The 20,357-nt window shown below is 32.0% G+C and overlaps 1 protein-coding gene across 1 annotated transcript in view; it reads left to right on the top strand.

Moving 5' to 3' along the window:
• LOC145683623 (uncharacterized) overlaps positions 1-20,357 on the top strand; it is a gene marked incomplete at its 3' end in the record, with an annotated part of 551,164 nt that overhangs the window by 354,246 nt on the left and 176,561 nt on the right. The window contains 2 exon segments of the mRNA XM_081754960.1: positions 4,324-4,365; positions 16,502-16,552. Of these exon segments, the coding sequence (XP_081611086.1) occupies positions 4,324-4,365; positions 16,502-16,552 (93 nt within the window).

Genomic DNA, 20,357 nt, shown 5'->3' on the forward strand with positions numbered 1-20,357 from the left:
TTAAAATAGAATTAACAAAGGAAACATTAGAAATATAAAAGACAAGAAATATTTAACAATGTGCTAAGAATATCTTCAGAATATTTCAGATGCGTGCATAAAACAGGATCCCAGATAAGAATTTCCTGAGATATCTTTATTTTTGCTAGGATCATGGTTCAAATCTCATTCTCCTCATAATAGAATGGCCTTTCAAACGGTTTTATGTCTCCATTATGTACCTGAGGCGGAAAAATCGGAAAAAAGTATTTTTAAAAAATAAAAAATCTTTTTCTCACCTTTTTGCCCCTCTGGACCTCTCTGCTTTAACGCAGAGATCTGAAAAGAAATTGAAAAAATAATAATGCCAATAGAATTTATGGGTGCAATGTTTCGACCTTCTAGGTGCAAAAATAAGCCCGTCAAAAAATAATGAAAATAAGCCTAACGTTTTTTTAAATTTATGATGTCATCACCCTAATGTCTCGACGCAGAAATGCAAAAGACTATACGAAACGAGTTCTAAAATGCCTCTATGTTTGAAAAAAGACAAAAAAACTAAGAAAAAGCTTTGTTGCTTCATTTTTAAGCCAACAATGAACATACTGGGCCATCGTTCCATTTGAAACGATATAATTTAAAAGGGTTAAATGACAAAAGTTCAGTGATTGTTAGCACCCTAAAATTATTCACGAAATTTCATAAAATTTACAGAAGTGTTTCGCTGACAAGTAGTAAACTTTTTATGGGTCTACCAAATTAAAATTTTCTCTTTCATATTTTCGCTCTACCCTAATGCACAGTGGGAAGAAGATTCATGGTAATAATAGAATTTGCACTGAGTATACACCACAGTTTCAGTTGGTTATAATGTTATTATTGGTTTAACATTTGAAACTTGTAGCACAGTGATAAAGCTTCCATGCTTTATGCAGATGTATTTTTTTCCTGTCATCTGTGAAAACTTGAGCTTCGTTTCTTCAAGTGCATGTTGGAAAGACTACAAGGTGGTTGCATGCGCATGTCTTTAAGTGACAAGTGGAAATTCTTTGTTCCTTAGTTCTTTTAAATGATATCGAGAATTCCTAACTGTGCAGTGTACGGCTGTAGTAGTTATTACATGAAACTAAGGGAACTAATATAAAATATTCAGATTTCCTCAAAAAGACGGGGAATGTCTCCAGAAATGAATTTTAGCTTGCAGGCGACAGGACAAAATAAACCTAAAATATGGTAAGTTTTACATAAAGGTAATAAATAAATGCAATGTTAATTAAAAATATAAAATGCGATCTCATTATTTAGTTTCATTTTAGTATTAATAGTTTATAGAGCTACAGAAGCTTGTGTTGATTCTGCATACAAAAATCCAATAGTACGATTTTAAAAGACGAACTTTGACGCAAGATCCTGATTCGAAATCATGAGGGAGGGGAACCAACAGATGTTATCATTTCTATCATCACTTCTTTCTACATAAGATATTGAGAGAAAATTTTCCCCACAGAGGCAGACATGTAACTCGAGAAGGAAGGCACGATGATCTAGGAGGCTTACCTCCCTTGAGTTACGCAAATGGAGAGGATTGAACGCGTTAAAGTAGTTTCGGTCCCATTTCATTCTGCAGGTCTGCATTTCCTGTAGCCCCGGTGCTAAAACGGGACTTGCCCTTCAAATTAACTTACGAATCGATGGTTCGTAATAACGATTAACGATTACAAAGATATATAACAATGTATTAGATCAAAAGAATAAAGTATCCACCTACCATGTCAGGGCGACATTGTCGGGAAATTTTTACACTTAGGTTTTGAAATTTTTGTTCATTTTAATCATAACTGTGGATAATTACATATACATATTTAGTAGACCCCTCCAGAATTACAAAATTAAGAATGACCGCTGTAAATTTAAAAATATGGTAGATTCTCGACCATTCAAGGAACCACGGTGGCTCAGTTGCAGAAGGCTCACCTCTGATGCAAGGGGTACTGGTCCGCTTCTCGGTCAAGTGAGTTTGTGGTGGACAACATCGTGTCCGTAAGATTCTCGGGGTACTCCCGCATTCTCATTCCATTAAATTCCACATAATTATTCACTTGCATTTATCTTTTGTATTCTTTAGTCCACGGGACACAAAAGAGAAAACTATCAGGAAAATTAACAAAATTATGTAATTTTATGGTTTATGTGTTTAATAGTCTAGCCGTAACACCCCTACATCGTCTTCACTTACGCCTAGTACTTTGTTTCTTGCTTGAAATACTAAAGTTTCAATTTCTGTGTTTGATGTGCTTTGTATATACATATTTATTTCTATATATTTTCAGAACACAATAGTGTATGAAACGTCTTATTTCGTACAAATGTTTAATAAATACAGTTTGTTATGGAGTAAATTTTGACACTAATACTCAGAGAACTGCCAGTTTCACCAAACCTTTGTTTAAATAAAAATTCTATAAATAAACGATCAGCGACTTCAAATAAGATGATTTTTTTATAAATCAAAAATAAAAACTATGTTTAAAATATTAAATACGTGCTTCTCTGCTCAATAAAGTTTTTAACCTCCCCTGAGATTCTGACGAAACTCACATGGGAGCAACACCTAAAAAAAATTTCCAAGTATAACGAAAATATGCGTACATGCATTTCTGTTTACGAAAACCATGAATTTTCCCTTGAGATATTCTCAAAATTTATATGGGGTCATTAGTAAAGAATTCTCTTCTAAACATAATACTAATAATAATAATAATAATATTATTAATAATAATAATAATAATAGTAAATCAAAACCGATCAATGTGATAAGAAAATATGCTTGAACATACATAAATATATAAAAATGAAATGCATTAACGACACATTGCATTTTAGACTATTCAGACCTATGCATACTCAAGTGTATTACTTCATATGTTAAAAAAAGGAAAGAAAAAAAAAGAGAAAAATGTAGTGAGCAATATTAGTTTGTTCAAGCTTTAAAATATTTTAATATGAACTGATATTACTCTTTTTTTTTTTGCTATTGTAAATATCTTCCTTTTAATTCACTTAGATTAAGCATTGATTACATTACGTTTATATAACGTTTATATAATTATGGTTTGTACTAAATTTTTACTTCGTTGAAGATCACTATAAATAGAAGAGAAGTTTGCGTGTAAGATACCAGCGAGCAAGCGCTTGTTAAAAGTTCATCTGACTTTCATTGCCGCGTCTGCGACCAAAATGACGTCATGCGCCAGAGTGACAAGAATTTAGCACTGCATTGCATCTACCTTGTAGTCTTTCCACCATGTGCAAGTGTAACTAAGTATCTAAAACTGTTAACTCATTTAAAGCAATGAATTTTAATGACTTACTAATGTTATATAGGGGTATCAGGCACACATTTAAATATGTATTTTAACTATGCGCGTTGTGAAAGTTGTCATGATACTGAAAAGCAAAATATCAATTAATCGATTCGCAATAATCTAACAGTATTAAGTGATTTGGTTAATAGATCTTTGTCAACATATTCCTGAGAATTTTGCAGATACTTTTGTATTTCTTTTCTATCTGCGTTGTTACAAGTCCTAAGAGAATTCGTTTAATGAACACCTCATGAAAATTGTTGTTTTGTATATTATGTTCCCCTTTCCTGACTCTTTTCTTTTCTTACCAACTTCATTACAAAATACATTTAGTTCTGAAACATAAATACGTATTACCAACGAAAAACTTATTCATTAAATTATGTAGCTTGTATCTAACATGACTAATTAAGAGGATTGCACAATATATGACCACAAATAACATGTAGAAAATTATAGTATTTCTATTATATTCACAGTGTAAAAAGTAAGCAAGATTATATTGAAATAGGCTTTCAGTACAGTGTTTGTATAATATATAGGTTGCAACTAAACATTTTGTTCCTAAATAGTCAAAACTCTGTTATAAAAATTTCGAATGGAATTGACTTTTTTTTACATAGAACTGTTATATCAATCCTATCCTTCAATTATAAATTTAAGTATTACTGAGTTAGTCTGCATAATTAAGACATTGTAATAACAAAAACCATAATTACGTTTTCCATATTTCTGTAATAGATGCAAAACGCTATATGATAAACTGTACAAAGCTAAACATTACAAATATATATACAGTCGAAAATCGTTAGTTCTTATTCTCGAAAATTACTTACTATGAAGAAAACTTATATGTGAAGGAAGTGTTTATTCTTATTTGAAGTTGTTATTAAAGTACCATTGACAGGAATTGTGAATCCCTATTTTCTTACTTCATTTACTAATCCAGTCATTTAATAATAATTATCTATATTTCCAGACATCAACAATCATACTAATGCAGCTAACAAGGACGAGAATGGTACGTATTATTTCTTTAGAACATATTGTTTGCAGAAACTCCTAAATATAATCTGAATATTTACCAAAAAATTCGTAAACCGAAATATAATAATATGTTCAATTGTGTATTCTGAAAAGAGTAACATTGCTTTGATGAAAACGTGAAAGCGATTTCTCCCTGAGATTTACCATGATCAAAAGATTATAAAATGAAATAATAATTTTGAAAGCAAAACCATGGAAGAATATTCAAATACAATTTAGCATAAATGTATAAAACACCATAGACAGAAAACGCATTCTTAGTATATAACTTATACGTATGTAACAAAACGATCTAGTTTCTTTCCAAAAAGTATTCATAAAAGTAATGAGCAATTTTAAACAAATTTGACACACCTTTATATTAACACATATAAGTGGCACAAACAAGTTTGGCACATATAATTGCAAGCCTGAATTTTTTAAATCCCTTAATATTATGAATTTTGCAACAAAGCAGGTCAGTTTATAAATAACGCGTTTTAAGTAATAGCATAAGAATTCATAAAAAAGTAACGATATTTTTGAGCAGAACTCACAGTTCACTCTTTGAAATACTCAGCTTCTCTTTGGAATGTAATAATACCTTCAAAACAAAGTAGTATCTCAGCAAATGAAGAAATATCTGCTCTAAATAAGATAAACACGCTTTCTGACCTCCAAATTCTCACCAACATGCGTAATAAGCAAGCTTATTATCTATCCGCACAATTAAAGGAATTCGATGTATTAAAATCGATACTAATGCGTTTTAGTTGGTTTGTTTTTCTAGAGATTCAATACATTTTCAGTTGCTTTGATACTCACTTGGTAATTTTTTTTTATTTGGTTACTAATCAATAATTGTTGTTGTACTCTTTTATGGTATATGAATTATAGAAGATGATAGAAAAGCGTACAACCGCCCAACGTTTTCCACAAGAGTTATATTTTAATGTTATTCATTTTTAGTGCAAATTACTTCCTACATCGATTCATAAGATTTTCGTAAATCTGTAAATAATTTCAAAGTTCCGAAGTCCAGAATATTACTGTCAGTTATTCAGGGAACAAAAAAGTTTGGGTGCACATTTGGTGAGAGAACATTTTATTTCTTCGCACTTTGTTATTGCACTAATAAACTTTGTGTTGTCTTGGGACACCAGAATGATTTTACACAGTTCTACACTGGCTTTTAAACAGTTTTTAGACAGTGCACTGGATACATATGCCTAGAAATTTGTTCTTGGTATAATATTGCATTGTCACTTGATAAACTGACTACTTTGAATTTATCATATATAATTAGAAAATTACACTGATGCTATAAATTTACGAATAGCCTTTGATCATGTATTCTCTCCTATAACTCTGCTAATAAATATTTCTCATATTTTATTTTCTTTGTTAATAGGTTGGTCTGTATCAGTTACTCTTATGTTTAAAAGACACTTCCCTCTGACTGCATACAGAAAAAAATGTTGCTAGTGTCTTTCATTCGAAACAATATATATGAGATATACATTCTGGTGGAAACCAATTCTCTCATGACTAAATTATATTGAGTAACCCCTCATACTGTGCTCTGCTCCTTATCAGCGTTATGAGTGTCTTTAAAAATACTATAGCATCAAATTACGGGTACAATATATGATATAAAATTAAGGAGTTCTTGTTTATGATAGTATTACGGAAAACTGATAACTAATTTGAAATAAATCAATATATTTACCTCCTACAATATACTGAATGTTTATTATGCTACACTGATTAAAATACATATAATAGGGAGGGTGTTGGATTAAAATTATGAAAGAAATTTACTTTATCACGATCGCCTTAAGTTAGAAAGGTGTAATTGGAGGTATAAATTCATCATTGGATGCATAATTTCATTATAATGTAAACAAAACTGTGTTAAAACTTTTTGGTAATTTCGATTTAAAGGAAGAAGGTGGAGTTCCCACAATTTATTTCGTCACACTGAAAACTATTTCTCTTGCTCTTTATTATCACGTAATGTTATAACTATTGAACGGTTATGAAATGAATTTTAAACGTATTTGGTACCTACTTGCAGCTGAGTTTTTATCATGTTCCTTTATTGATAGACCTACCAAAAGAAGGTTACAATGTATTTACTAAAGTAATACATATAATATTTAATGTTTTTATAGTACAGCGTATAACAAACTTACATAGTTCGAAATAGATAATTATAAAAATGAGGAAATTCCAAAGCATTCTTCTTTTTCCAAAAACTCTGTTTAACGTTGGACCTGACATTTGCTATATTCTTGCAACGTATTGAAATCAATGTTGTATGTTGTAACGCACATTAGAAAATAAAAAAATCCAAACAAAAATGCAGTTGCACAGAATAGAATATTAGATTCAGGTCCTTTAATTCAGGATAATTGTTCAGAATAGGAATCTAGCTCAGCTAAATCGGGGAGAATTATTTTTAGTATTATTATTTTAAAAATGTCGTGAATTTATATCACATCGAAAAAGTAAATAATTGCTCATCTAAAGTACAAAATGTCAAATACAAATGTGCTAACTAAGGTTTATATAGTGATTAATTATATAAGAAAAGAAGGTAATTCTTACTGTATGATTTATATATGGTCAAATAGAGTTGAATACAAAAATCTAAGCAAGTGACTTTTCGATACAACTGATAGAAATTGAATTACAACAAACTTCAAAATAGATACAAAAATATTAACCTTAAATATATATATATTTAAAGACTTACCAATTTACTGTATAAATTGAATAATAGGAGATCTTCCAAAATTCAATAACAAAATACACCATCTTAAATGACCGTTTATCACATGTTGAATCACAATCAAAATGGTCACTAGTAATGAAACTTACTTCCAAATCCTTTTTCTTACTCAAACACACTTCATGATAAAAAAATATATATATATTAACTTCATATTAGGATTTGCTCTATATAACAATTCTGATAATAACTTCACGATTAATTATATTTGGAATTTTCAAACATTGTAAAGACATTTTCTCCGCCGATTTTTACTTCACTTATTAGGTGATGTTGCACCTTAGCAATTCCGAACTATTATATTTAGCCCAACCCGGAGCTATTCAAATGTAGAACGAGTAGTTCCAAAAATGACCGTTGGCGCTGACAACCAAGCATACGGAGAACGATACTAAGTTTCCTCTCGACAGTAGCTGAAAGCACTACAGGATAGGAAACTAAACCAAATTATCCGGACTCTCGACAGACCTTTTTTTTTAAACTACGGAATAGAGATTTAGATCTCTAACCGTTACACACATCCCTTCGTCCATTTAAAAAAAATGCAATATTTTTTTTATAATAATAATCTAGTTTCTTAAGTCTAATGTCACTAATGTATAACAACCTGTAAGCTAAATGCTATTATGAAGTTATATTGTTGTCGAATAATTGTTAATTACTATTTACTACTATAAACTAACCCAAAATAAGAAAACCAAAGGAAATTAAATAAAATTAAATGCAAACCTTAAATAGAATAGAACTAAAGAAAATTCCCAAATAACTACGTAAAGTAAAAATAATCTACTGTATGACAACAATATACATTCATAAATTTTAAATACATAACCAAACTTCATATCCAAAATTATACAAAATCTGCTCTATACATACATACATACATATATATATTGATCTCCTATTTTACAATAAATAATAAGCTGAATAATATGTAATATATATATATATATATATATATATATATATATATATATATATATATAGAATTTTATCATCATATATAACTTTAAATATAAGCATATATATTTGTCTTATTAAAAGTTGACAAATTTAATTCTTTCCATTATTTCAAATCTATATATGTGTGAGTATTAATAGTTATCTTGATGGTAGATTTCTTCAGATATTTCCAATTTCTCAATGACTAGATGATAAATTATGAGAGTGATGAGCTCATTCATTCCATAACATCCACATAATAAGGCCAAATACATAATTATGGAATAGTCGAATCAGCGAATTTACATCTTCCAATTTACATTAAGGTCTTTGTTATTCCTGAAAATAAAAGTACTTTAGTATATGTGTACACATTAATTTAAATTTTTTTACAAGATAGAAACATACAAATGATAACAATCATACTACAATACCTAATGACTGAGTTCCGGAACAATACAAATAAATAACATTTATACAAGAATGATATCAATGATTTGACTATATACATAAGTAAAAATGAACTATGAAATTATGATGTATTCATATAGAAATATCAACCAATACCATCACTTTTACAATAATTTATCTCACTATAACAATTTACAGATTGTAAACACATATCTTTATGATCGTGGTACCCTAAATTTCTTTGTTAAAGAGACGTGACATTTCCTAATATCACGCTCGTCCGAATCATTTTGTACCTGGACTGTATTTTTCGTTAACAGCTTAATAACAGTGTATGGCCCTAGCCATCGATGACATAAGCTTTTCGTAACCTTATCTGCAAGGGAAGGTTGGAATTGGGACTTAATTAATAATTTATCTCCCACTCGATATGATGACACTACTCTGTTTTTGTCGTATAGCTTCTTTCTACGCAGCCATGCTCGTTCCATATTCCGTAAGGCATTCAACCAGATATCTGGATCCCTGTGTCGAACATCAAGTGAATCAACATTCCATTTCACATCTAGTGGATCAAACACTGGATATGTATATACTAATTCCATCGGACTGTGTTTATGTTCTGAGTGGACAGATGTATTCAGAGAAAATTCAATTTCATGAATGCCTTTGTCCCAATGATGTTGCTTCGTTGCAAAGTATGCTTTCAAAGAGTCCTTGATCACTCGTATGTAACGTTCACTTGCGTTACTTCCACTGTGGTACGGTGCTATTCTAATATCCCTGATACCGTTTGCATACAAGAAATCCTGGAATCTTTCTGATACGAACACAGAGTGATTGTCATGGCATAAGGCGTGGATAAATCCATGACGACACATCAACTTATATAGCTTATTTATAATTACTTGGCTAGATAAAGTTCTAAAAGGTTCTAAGAAAATTCTTTTTGTAAAAGAATCTACAACAATTAAACAAAATCGGCCCGAACTGGACTGTACGAGTGGTCCAATGACGTCGCAGGACCATCTTCCGTTTGGAAACGTCTCATAGGTTGATACCAACTGTCCCATAGGTTTAGTATTCTTACTTTTGGACTTCTGGCACTCAATACAACAAGTCACATAATCTCGAATTTCTGCTATCATTTCTGGCCACGTATATCTTGCACAGATCTTAGAAGCACATTTGGAAAAACCCAAGTGCGCCCCTGAAAGAATATAAGAGTGGTAGAATTCAATGATGTTTCTTGATAAACTCCTGGGCAAACAAATCTTGTAAGGGTTCCTCAAAGCTTTAGTACGCTTGCATAGGATATCCTTTACAAGTTTATATCCCTGAACCTCCTCTCTGTTTTTCAACCTAGCAATTATAGGGCTTAATTCGGGATCCTTTTCTTGATGATCCTTAATAGAAAGTTGTGCATAAGGCATATTCCATATATTAACCATAAATAAGTTAATGACCTCTTCATCTAATGAGGGGTCTTCATTAAAATCTTCGAAATCTTCTATATTGTGTAAACGTGATAAGAAATCTGCAGTTACATTTAAGGACGAAGGTACACTCTTAAGTGTAAAGTTAAATTCAAAAAGCCTATATAATAAACTACCATATCTCTTAACTCTTTTCAAGTTCCTAAGAGCATAAGCTAGACCCAAATTATCGATTCTCAACTCAAAGGGTTGATGTAAAAATGTACGAAAACGTTCCATGGTTTCTAAAGCTGCAATGAGTTCAAGAACAAAGATTGGCTTGTTTACATCATACTTTTTAAGCTTCCTAGAATAAAAACTTACAGGAACTAGTCTATTTTCAGCATCTAATTGTGAGATAGCTCCTCCAATTGAATGACATGAGGCATCACTTGAGATAACGAAGGGCTTATTTAGATCCGGTAATTTCAATATTACATGACTTTCAAAACATTCTTTCAATCTCTTAAGAGCTACATCTTGTTCTTCTTTCCACTCAAAGGGAACCTTAGGAGAACGTAGACGACTAATAGGCTCTAAAATTTCTTGAAAATCTGGTATATACCTACTATAATATTGAGCAAAACTACACAAGGCAATTACAGCGCGCCTATTTTTAGGTCTTGGTAGTTTCCTTATTACTTCTAATCGAGATGGATCTAAATACATTTTACCATTTTCTATTATTTGACCTAAATAGGAAATTCGTCGTTGAAAGAAACAACACTTATCTACTGACAACGTTAATCCACTCTGAGCAAGTTTACTCAGGACTAAATCTAATGTTTTCATATGTGAAGGAATATCGGAACTGGCAATTACTACATCATCTGCATACCAACTTACTCCTAGATCTTTCAGAGGATACAAAATATCTGTTATCAATTTACTAAGTAGAAAAAATCCAGAGGCAATGCCAAATGGAACATACTTAAACTCAAATAATCCTCTATGCGTGAGGAATGCAGTATATTTATATGAGTCTGGAGCTAATCTTATAGTGTGATAAGCTTTCTTTATATCTATTCTAGATAGCACAACACCTTCTGATAATTCTGCTAAGACATCTTCAATACGTGGTGTATATTGAGTATTGACTATTAGTTCTTTATTCAGATCAGTATAGTTGACAACTAGCCTCTTAGAACCATCCCTATTTCCCACTAAAAAGCATGGGAAAGCATACTCACTTGAACTAGGTTGAATAATATTTTGTTCCAATAGTGAATCTAATATTTTGTCTAACTCTCTTTGTGCAACCCTGGACATCGGATATGCCTTATGTCTAATTGGTTTATAATCTTTAAGTTGAATATTATATTGAAAATTAGGAACTTCTCCTACTCTATTACAAAATACACTAGGATACTTTATACTTAACTTTTTTATATATTCATCCAAACTAGGATCTTGTTCTAGGAGAATTGGATCCACTGTCATAGCTGGTGGTCGATCATCGTCCTTCAGGATCTGGAACATTCGGGATGAACACTCAGAATCATTTGTACTGGCAGAAGTACCTAAGTTCAGCTTGGCTGGACTACCGGGAACACTGCTTGGCTTAGCCTCCATCCATATTTCCTGACTTCCAAATAGCTGACTGGAACCTTGGACTGGACTGGCACCATCATGGAAAGCCGCTCCTCCATTTCCACCACTAGTTCTGCTATCATTAGTAGGATCGAGACATCTATTATCATTGGACCTAAATTGGAATCTCGGATGATGAAGATTTAAAGTAAATGGATCATTATTATTGTTAATACACGATACTGAGTTCGAAAAAGATGCATGTTTGATAAGAGGTTGAAGTTCCAAATCACCATCATTATCTAATAAAGAATTCTTCAAATATTTAGAGTTGGCAACACTACACTTCCGAGTAGCAGAAAGTTGATTAAAATCCATCAGATTTTCATTACACAAAGAAGTTTTATCTTCTTCTCTTGAATCATTATCACTGGTGTTTTCTTGCATGAAGATGGCAACACTGTTACTCTTTGAACATGATGGGAGAACATCATGTTCGGATGTTAACTCATGTTCATTCACATATCTGGATTGTTTAAGTTCCAAATGTAAACGTGGATTTTCATTGTCACTAAGAAAAGGATTAAGTCTGGCAACACTGTGTACCGAACCTAAGGTATGGTCTAAGTCCCCAACCTTCGAAGAAGTTCGATGAATAAAAGAAGTCCGAAAATTGTTTGTACCATTCTCAACTAATGTTGTATTCACTATAGAACTGGCAACACTGCTGTCACTCTGAACTGTAACTCCAGATGTAGCATCTCTTCTCTCCCATAAACCTGTGCATCCCATTGATTGATGATCACTATGTCCATTTGGAGAAGGTAACAACCAACTACTGGAAGATGTTCCCGGTTCATCTAATGAAGGATGCTGTCCTCTCATCTGTTGATGTTTGGATGCTGGATGGGCCACTGAGGAAGTTAGATCACTATTGATGTGGAGATGTGATGGACCACTGATCCCATCATGAGTACGCAAGATCATCTTCTTTATATGAGACACTCGTGATTCTCTATCTGATGTGGCAACCCTGTGCTCCATAGACCTATCAACGCGACCATAATAAAGATTAGAGGGATGAGGAATATCTTTATTAAAGGGATTTGAGGATTGAAGATCTCTGGATGCAATATGTATCTGCTGTCCATTCGGCTCCATCTCCCTCGTAGGGGTGCACTCAGAGGAACCTACCTTAACGGTGCCCCTTACATCATCTTCCTTCCCTAAACACACATATTTATCTTGAATATTCATTAACTCAGAATTCAAAAATATATTTGAAATGTTAACACTGTCACTGAATGTTACTTGTTCCGCACTTTGAGAAACACTATTAATGTCATGTAAATTGTCCGAAGACGAGTTTTCCTTATACTCATACCATAAAGGTATATTCACTTTTTCTATTCCAAGATATAATTGATTGTTTTCAATATCTACTCGCGCCTTTAACATTTTCAATTCGTTTATGCCTATCAAAAATATAGGTTTAAGTTCAGGTACTAAATAAAATTTGAGTCTATATACTTTCTGATATAATCTCACTGGTAACAATACCGCACTGTCTAACTTGATTTTCGTATTTCCTACACCAACACCAATAAATTTTTCTGTGAAAATCTTAACCGGTCTTTTCAAAGATCTATTCCATTTTAAAAAGCTCTCTTTATTTACTAACGAAGCGGAAGCACAACTATCGATGGCGCCACAATTCTGCGCACCTAAAATGTAGCCTGTTATAAAAGCCGCCACTAGTTTTCTTGAGTGCGATGCCAGGACACAATTTGCATTATATTTTTGGCTTATATAGTTTTCTGTACTAACTTCTGGCTTGTTTAATCTCAAAGATTGAGATCGAACTGAGGTCCTGTCAGTTTTGAAGCTAGAACCTTGCCCACTCGCATATTTCTGTCTATCATTATTATTAATCGTAGCTCTATTAACACTAACGAATCTACGTCGTAGATCACACTGAGCTACCAGATGCGGACCTAAACATTCAAAACACCTCGGTGTTGTTGTCTTCCCTCGAATTGTAAAGTTCGACCTTTCACGCCTGGCACCTACCAACGAATTATACATGTCAACATGACGCTGGTGAACGCTGTATTTCTTTAATTCCTGCACAAATACTGGTAAAGATGATGGTATATTATATCGAAAAACCTCATGTCTGACTACTGGGTTCAAACCCCGCAACAATATATCTCTCAATTTATCGTCCTGCATACCACCATAACAAATCGTAAAACTGTCTATCACTTTGTTTACGTATTCCAACACACTTTCTGTAGTCTGTTGTAAACAGTAAATATATTTATCATAAATATATCTCTGGCCTATGGGTGTGACTACATTTGTAAAAATAACATTTGCTATGTATATCCAATCATGTGATAACCCTATTTCTCTTAACAATTCAGTATGAAAACCACCACGAGTTTTCCCAATAGATGCCATGAGTATTGCCTCTATCGGATATATGCCTTGCTTGACAATCCGATAAACCGATAACAAAAATTCAAAAATTAATAGGTCGTTACTCCCGTCACATACTGGTATGGATCTACATATGTCTGTGAAGCTGTTACTAGTTATATCTACTGTTAACTTGTCAATATTGGTAGAAAAAGGTACTCCAATATTTATAAGTCTACTATTTTCCAATACTGTTGGCTGATTATCGGTAAGAGAAATAAAAGGATTTGTGTTTTTATTTCCTTCTTTTTCTACAAACTTATGAAAACCTGGTTCCATCGGAACAGAAACTGGTTCTTGTCTTATCAATGAATTTTGTTCCATGACGAAAGGACTATGTGCACTTACACACGGTACGGCTGCTCGAGTCGTATCGTCATTGTTTACATTTTGCATCATGTTAGTTCCTGCTTGTCTGTCACCACGCGATGAAGAATAGCTACCAGACGTAACTAACGAAGAATCGCTATAGGTATGCAAGAAAGGATCGGGAGTTGAAAATTCACTCGAACTATTACTTTCTGTTCGTAGTCTATGACTCCTAACAAAGAGGCCATGGTCACCATTGGAAAACCCGTTTAACCACAAGCCTTCAGGACGACTATTACTGGAAGAACTCCTGTACATTTTATTGAGTTTTTTTTTTATACTCCTGCTATCAGAAGGATTACAATTAATAAGGCACAGCTTTTGGATTCGATGCGTACTTAACAACAACAAAACTATGATGTAGAATGCAACGTTTTGTACTTTTAACTTGCTTGGACACTAAATTATTAACTTGAAGTTTACGTGATTTAAAAATATGTCTCTTGTATGTAAATGTACAAATAGAAACACCTCCTAACTGACCTTCTGACTGCTCTATCTTAACAAGGACACTGATTGCTAATATCATTTATCCTTACGATCATTCTCTTAAATACATTTAAGAAAACTACTCTTATAGCACTTATACAAGGTCTATACAAAACTTGGTGCTTGTAAGGAAAGATAATAGTTCGGAATTTAACTGTGTAACGCACATTAGAAAATAAAAAAATCCAAACAAAAATGCAGTTGCACAGAATAGAATATTAGCTTCAGGTCCTTTAATTCAGGATAATTGTTCAGAATAGGAATCTAGCTCAGCTAAATCGGGGAGAATTATTTTTAGTATTATTATTTTAAAAATGTCGTGAATTTATATCACATCGAAAAGTAAATAATTGCTCATCTAAAGTACAAAATGTCAAATACAAATGTGCTAACTAAGGTTTATATAGTGATTAATTATATAAGAAAAGAAGGTAATTCTTACTGTATGATTTATATATGGTCAAATAGAGTTGAATACAAAAATCTAAGCAAGTGATTTTCGATACAACTGATAGAAATTGAATTACAACAAACTTCAAAATAGATACAAAAATATTAACCTTAAATATATATATATTTAAAGACTTACCAATTTACTGTATAAATTGAATAATAGGAGATCTTCCAAAATTCAATAACAAAATACACCATCTTAAATGACCGTTTATCACATGTTGAATCACAATCAAAATGGTCACTAGTAATGAAACTTACTTCCAAATCCTTTTTCTTACTCAAACACACTTCACGATAAAAATATATATATATATATATTAACTTCATATTAGGATTTGCTCTATATAACAATTCTGGTAATAACTTCACAATTAATTATACTTGGAATTTTCAAACATTGTAAAGACATTTTCTCCGCCGATTTTTACTTCACTTATTAGGTGATGTTGCACCTTAGCAATTCCGAACTATTATATTTAGCCCAACCCGGAGCTATTCAAACGTAGAACGAGTAGTTCCAAAAATGACCGTTGGCGCTGACAACCAAGCATACGGAGAACGATACTAAGCTTCCTCTCGACAGTAGCTGAAAGCACTACAGGATAGGAAACTAAACCAAATTATCCGGACTCTCGACAGACCTTTTTTTTTAAAACTACGGAATAGAGATTTAGATCTCTAACCGTTACAATGTTACTTAATATCGTATGACTTTAAAACGATTGCCCTTTTTGGAATAAGCCATTGAACTTCGCTAGTACTTGTACCAAGCTAGGATTTGGTCAGTAATTTAGTTAAAGATTGTACACTGGTATGGGTAAGTATTAAAACCTTCACAGGATATGGTACATCTAACGGATTTTATCATTATATTTTCATCAAAATACGTGACATAAAGGAGCTTCAAATGTGTTCCATAAACTTCAAAAGACAATGGACATTCCCACAATTGTTATATAACAAAAAGTTTGCCAGTAAGATTTGAAGAAAACGAAAACTCATCTAAATAGTTAGAAAAGACATGTGATTCATTTTTATAATATACTAAAGTTTGTTATTAGAAACATATATCATATTTAAAGCTCGTATTTACTTTTATGAATATTCATCTTCAGTTTTGTTAATAGTAATAGGTATTATATACTTCATATTATTGGACTATCAATATTTTATTTACTTTACAGATAGTTATGATAATTATGATAATTATGATGCTTGGATCAAGAATAAAACTGGTAAATATCATTCTGTTCATTCGTTACAAATTTCAAATAGTTTAAAAGTTCAGAATGAAACTAATTTTAATTATTCTCCAACATGTAAATAATATTATTTCCCGCTCTAACATATGAACGATTTGCTATTATGTTAAACACCAATAGCAGTTTAGAAAGTAGAGAAAAGCTCTATTAGAAAAAGGTTTAATGCAAGAACGCAGTATCTATATTCAATTAACGTAACAGTAATATTGAAAGTCAAAATTTGTTAGATATAATTAAAAGATAAATACGCAATAATTTGTAGCAATGCTATTTTATATAAAATTACTTGGATTAATCATGTTAATGGATTGTATCTACGTATGCAGGTGCGTCATTTATTTTGCTAAGCGTTTAAAAATTCCAAACGAACCGATAAAAGTAATCTAGAATTTGGTAAGGTGCGAAGACTGACAGAAAGACTTTTTTTTGGCATTCTCTGCTGTGCAAATATAGAAACAAATTGCCAAACCAGCATAAAGTTACAGTTTTAATGGAACTACGTCAGAATAATAGATACTTAAACTGTGTATTATGTATAAAATATAAGCATTACGCGAAACATTACAATGATACATGTTTATTTACTGTTACATTCTAAAGACGCATAATATCGAAAAATGTTTAGAAAGGGTAAAAGTTGATGCCTTCGCAATACCAGTAATGCAAATGCCACCGGAGGGTCAATGCGTATCTAAACAAACACAGTGTTAAATACTATGATCATAAAACAGTAAATTTCAAACATAAGCATGAAACAATTAATAGGATTGAAATTTAGATTCTTTTCAAAGGTCAACATTCCACAATCTACCATATGCCATATTTAAACTGGACAAAATATCAACATCGTTTTACGGCAGTTTCATATCTCAAACAATTTTCAATATATGGCAAACATTGGTAAAGTTCTAAATATATCTTCAATTACTAAAATTGTGAGAGATGATTGTAATTATGACTACGGGGAATAATTTGTGTTACATTTTACAACAAAAAAGTAATATGCTGTATATTCTCATAGTTCTCAATCTCTGTCATCATAAGTACCATTCAAATCCCTATATATATTTGTATATCTACAAGATAATTATTCATAGAAAAATCCTGTAAACGAAAGTATGATAATTATTTAAAAGATACATCGTTTAAAGTGACATGTCATCATTTCTCGGTAAAACATTTTTAAAAGGCAAATATTCAATTTATTTGTAACCTTGGTTTTATTCATTCGACACATCTTATATCATATTCGTGGTGTTTCAAACCACACCATTTTTTATATGCAATACATCATCCATCGCACTTCCATTATTACATTCATGAATACTTCTGTAGTTTGGTACTTTATAATATTGAAGTGACCTTTGTAACAAGTTTTAATATTAATTGTGGTGTTGAAAGACCTTATAGTAATTATTAGCATATCCTAGGACTAATACGGATCTTCCCTAAGGCTATTGTCTTGAAATGTTTCTTCCACCATGCTTCATATTACACTTCCAATTTTATATAATTTCTTAAATAGATTAGTTGTGATATTCTTACTATATCTTACTTTCCTTTAATCGTACCGTCTATGGCGATGTAGCACATTCAATCTTTCCACAACATATGTCAGTTCATTTCGCACTACTACTTCCTGTATGTATATCTCCTTATATTTTGCTACAGAGGTTAATGAAATTAGGATGGTTTCAAAACTATAGCAATCTTAGTCTTAAAACAGGGCAAAAGCAATTTGATAATTTAATTGCTAGTTTAACGTGTACATTTGAAATATATAATTTAATAACCTGATGTAATATACAATTTTTATGTTGAGTCGCGGAGACTGTCAACCTGATGCTTTCAAAGGGTGTGATAAACAACATAGTATGTTTCCGTTTGCAAGTGAAAAGAAGGTAGCACTTACAATAACTTGAATGTCTAAGTATCATTAATCTGGCTAAACAAGATATATCGTATATTATTCTCTATACTATCATGAATGTTCTCTTGTCAATAACGTAAACGGAATGATTAACATTTAAGACAAACATTTCTCTGCGATCAAATTATTTCCCGGTAAGTATTCAACTGTTCATCCTCGGCGATATTGAATTTTAGTGAAATCAAATTCGTCTTTAGAATTATTGGGGAATTCTGTTTCCCCGACGAGAGAAGAAAGTCATTAAGACGCAAGCCTATATGTTTTCTTAACTTCGCGCCAATAAAATCTTTGGCCAATTGCAATGTGTTGGCGATAGTTTCAGACCATAATTATAAACACGATATCTTTTTGTACTTCTGTAAAATAATGCAATGACTGAAGTTCATAACTCCTAGCTTTCACAGAATAAAATAAGCTTACCTTAAAATGTTATGTTGGATTTGCAAATGGTCACATATTCCTAAACAATAGCACCAACCAATGCAAGGTGGAATACTCGTTTTTAGACGATGTTTCGAATTTTTCTTATTAAACAATTTTGACAACAGTGAGCTCTACTATACGTTATTCTCTACGAAAGCCTAAGCGGAGCAGATTAATCACCCTTACTGTGGAAAGATGAGGATTTGGTCGTTGCACAGAGTTACCAATAATGGTTTCTTTTACTAAAATTCGTCCAAACTTTTCACGATTATTATAACGATTTTAAACAGAATAGGATTTGAAATATAAGACCAAACTTTCAATATAGAAAATCAAAAATTTACGTATTCAAATAGCATAAGCAAATTTAAAATAAGAATCAGTGACTAAGATGGAAGCAGTTTTGGGACTTCTTATTTTAATTCCAGCTGCATGTGCGACATGATGGTCAGCTAGATTCAATTTGGCATATTCTCCATTATGTTTAGAAGTTTTGTAAATGAAAATACACCTGAACTAAGTTCAATAGAAAGTAAATTAATAGTAATACCAATACAATTGAACAATACATGGGATGCACTATAGCAACATGCTATAATTGCAATTTAAGTTTTCCTAGCTCTGCAAAGCAGTGCAAAAAATGTGAATGTAAGAAAATGAAAAAATATGAATGCAGGATAATGCCAAACAATGTGGATGTAAGGCAATGCAAAAATGTGCATGTAAGAAATGGAAAACATGTTAATGTATTTCAATGGAAAACAATGTGAATATTATGCAGTGCAAAAAATGCGAATGTAATTCAATGCAAAAATATGTAAATGTAAGCCAATGCAAAAAATGTTAATGTTAAGAGTACAGGGAAACGCCATAGTTTCAATATACACAAATTCTGTATGTTCAAACGCGCAAAAGTAACTCATTCGTGTTTGAGTTCACTTTCGAAGAAGATAATATAAAAAAGATCACAATAAGGGTATGTAGAGTAGGAGAAACAGTACTGATTAGAGCAAACACATTCCAATTATTAACCACAAGCAAAAGAAAATGAAAGAAATGTTGCGAACACTCATTAGAGTGATGTAATTATATTATAAAACGTAATTATAATAACGTCCGTAATGGGAATGTATCGCATACAAAACTGAAGAAAAACTGCAGCAAGTTCGGTTGTGTGTAAGTGTAAGCACACATAAACCTCATTGAAATTGGAAGCATTAGACCTAATGAGTACACTGAGGCTGAGGGCATGGTAGCTCAGTTGAAGAGAGCTTACCTCTTTTGTGTGTTTTCCTTGTTCGATTCCCTGCAAAGTAAGTATGTCGTAGACAGCGTGCTCGTGGCTTTTCTCGGAGATGTCCAATTTCTTACTACTTTCTTCCATCATCATTCACTTGCCTTGATCATCGTTCCCTTTACCCTAAG

The sequence above is a fragment of the Thermobia domestica genome, chromosome 4, assembly GCF_964235325.1.
Source record: "Thermobia domestica chromosome 4, izTheDome1.hap1.1, whole genome shotgun sequence".
NCBI classification, from domain to species: domain Eukaryota; kingdom Metazoa; phylum Arthropoda; class Insecta; order Zygentoma; family Lepismatidae; genus Thermobia; species Thermobia domestica.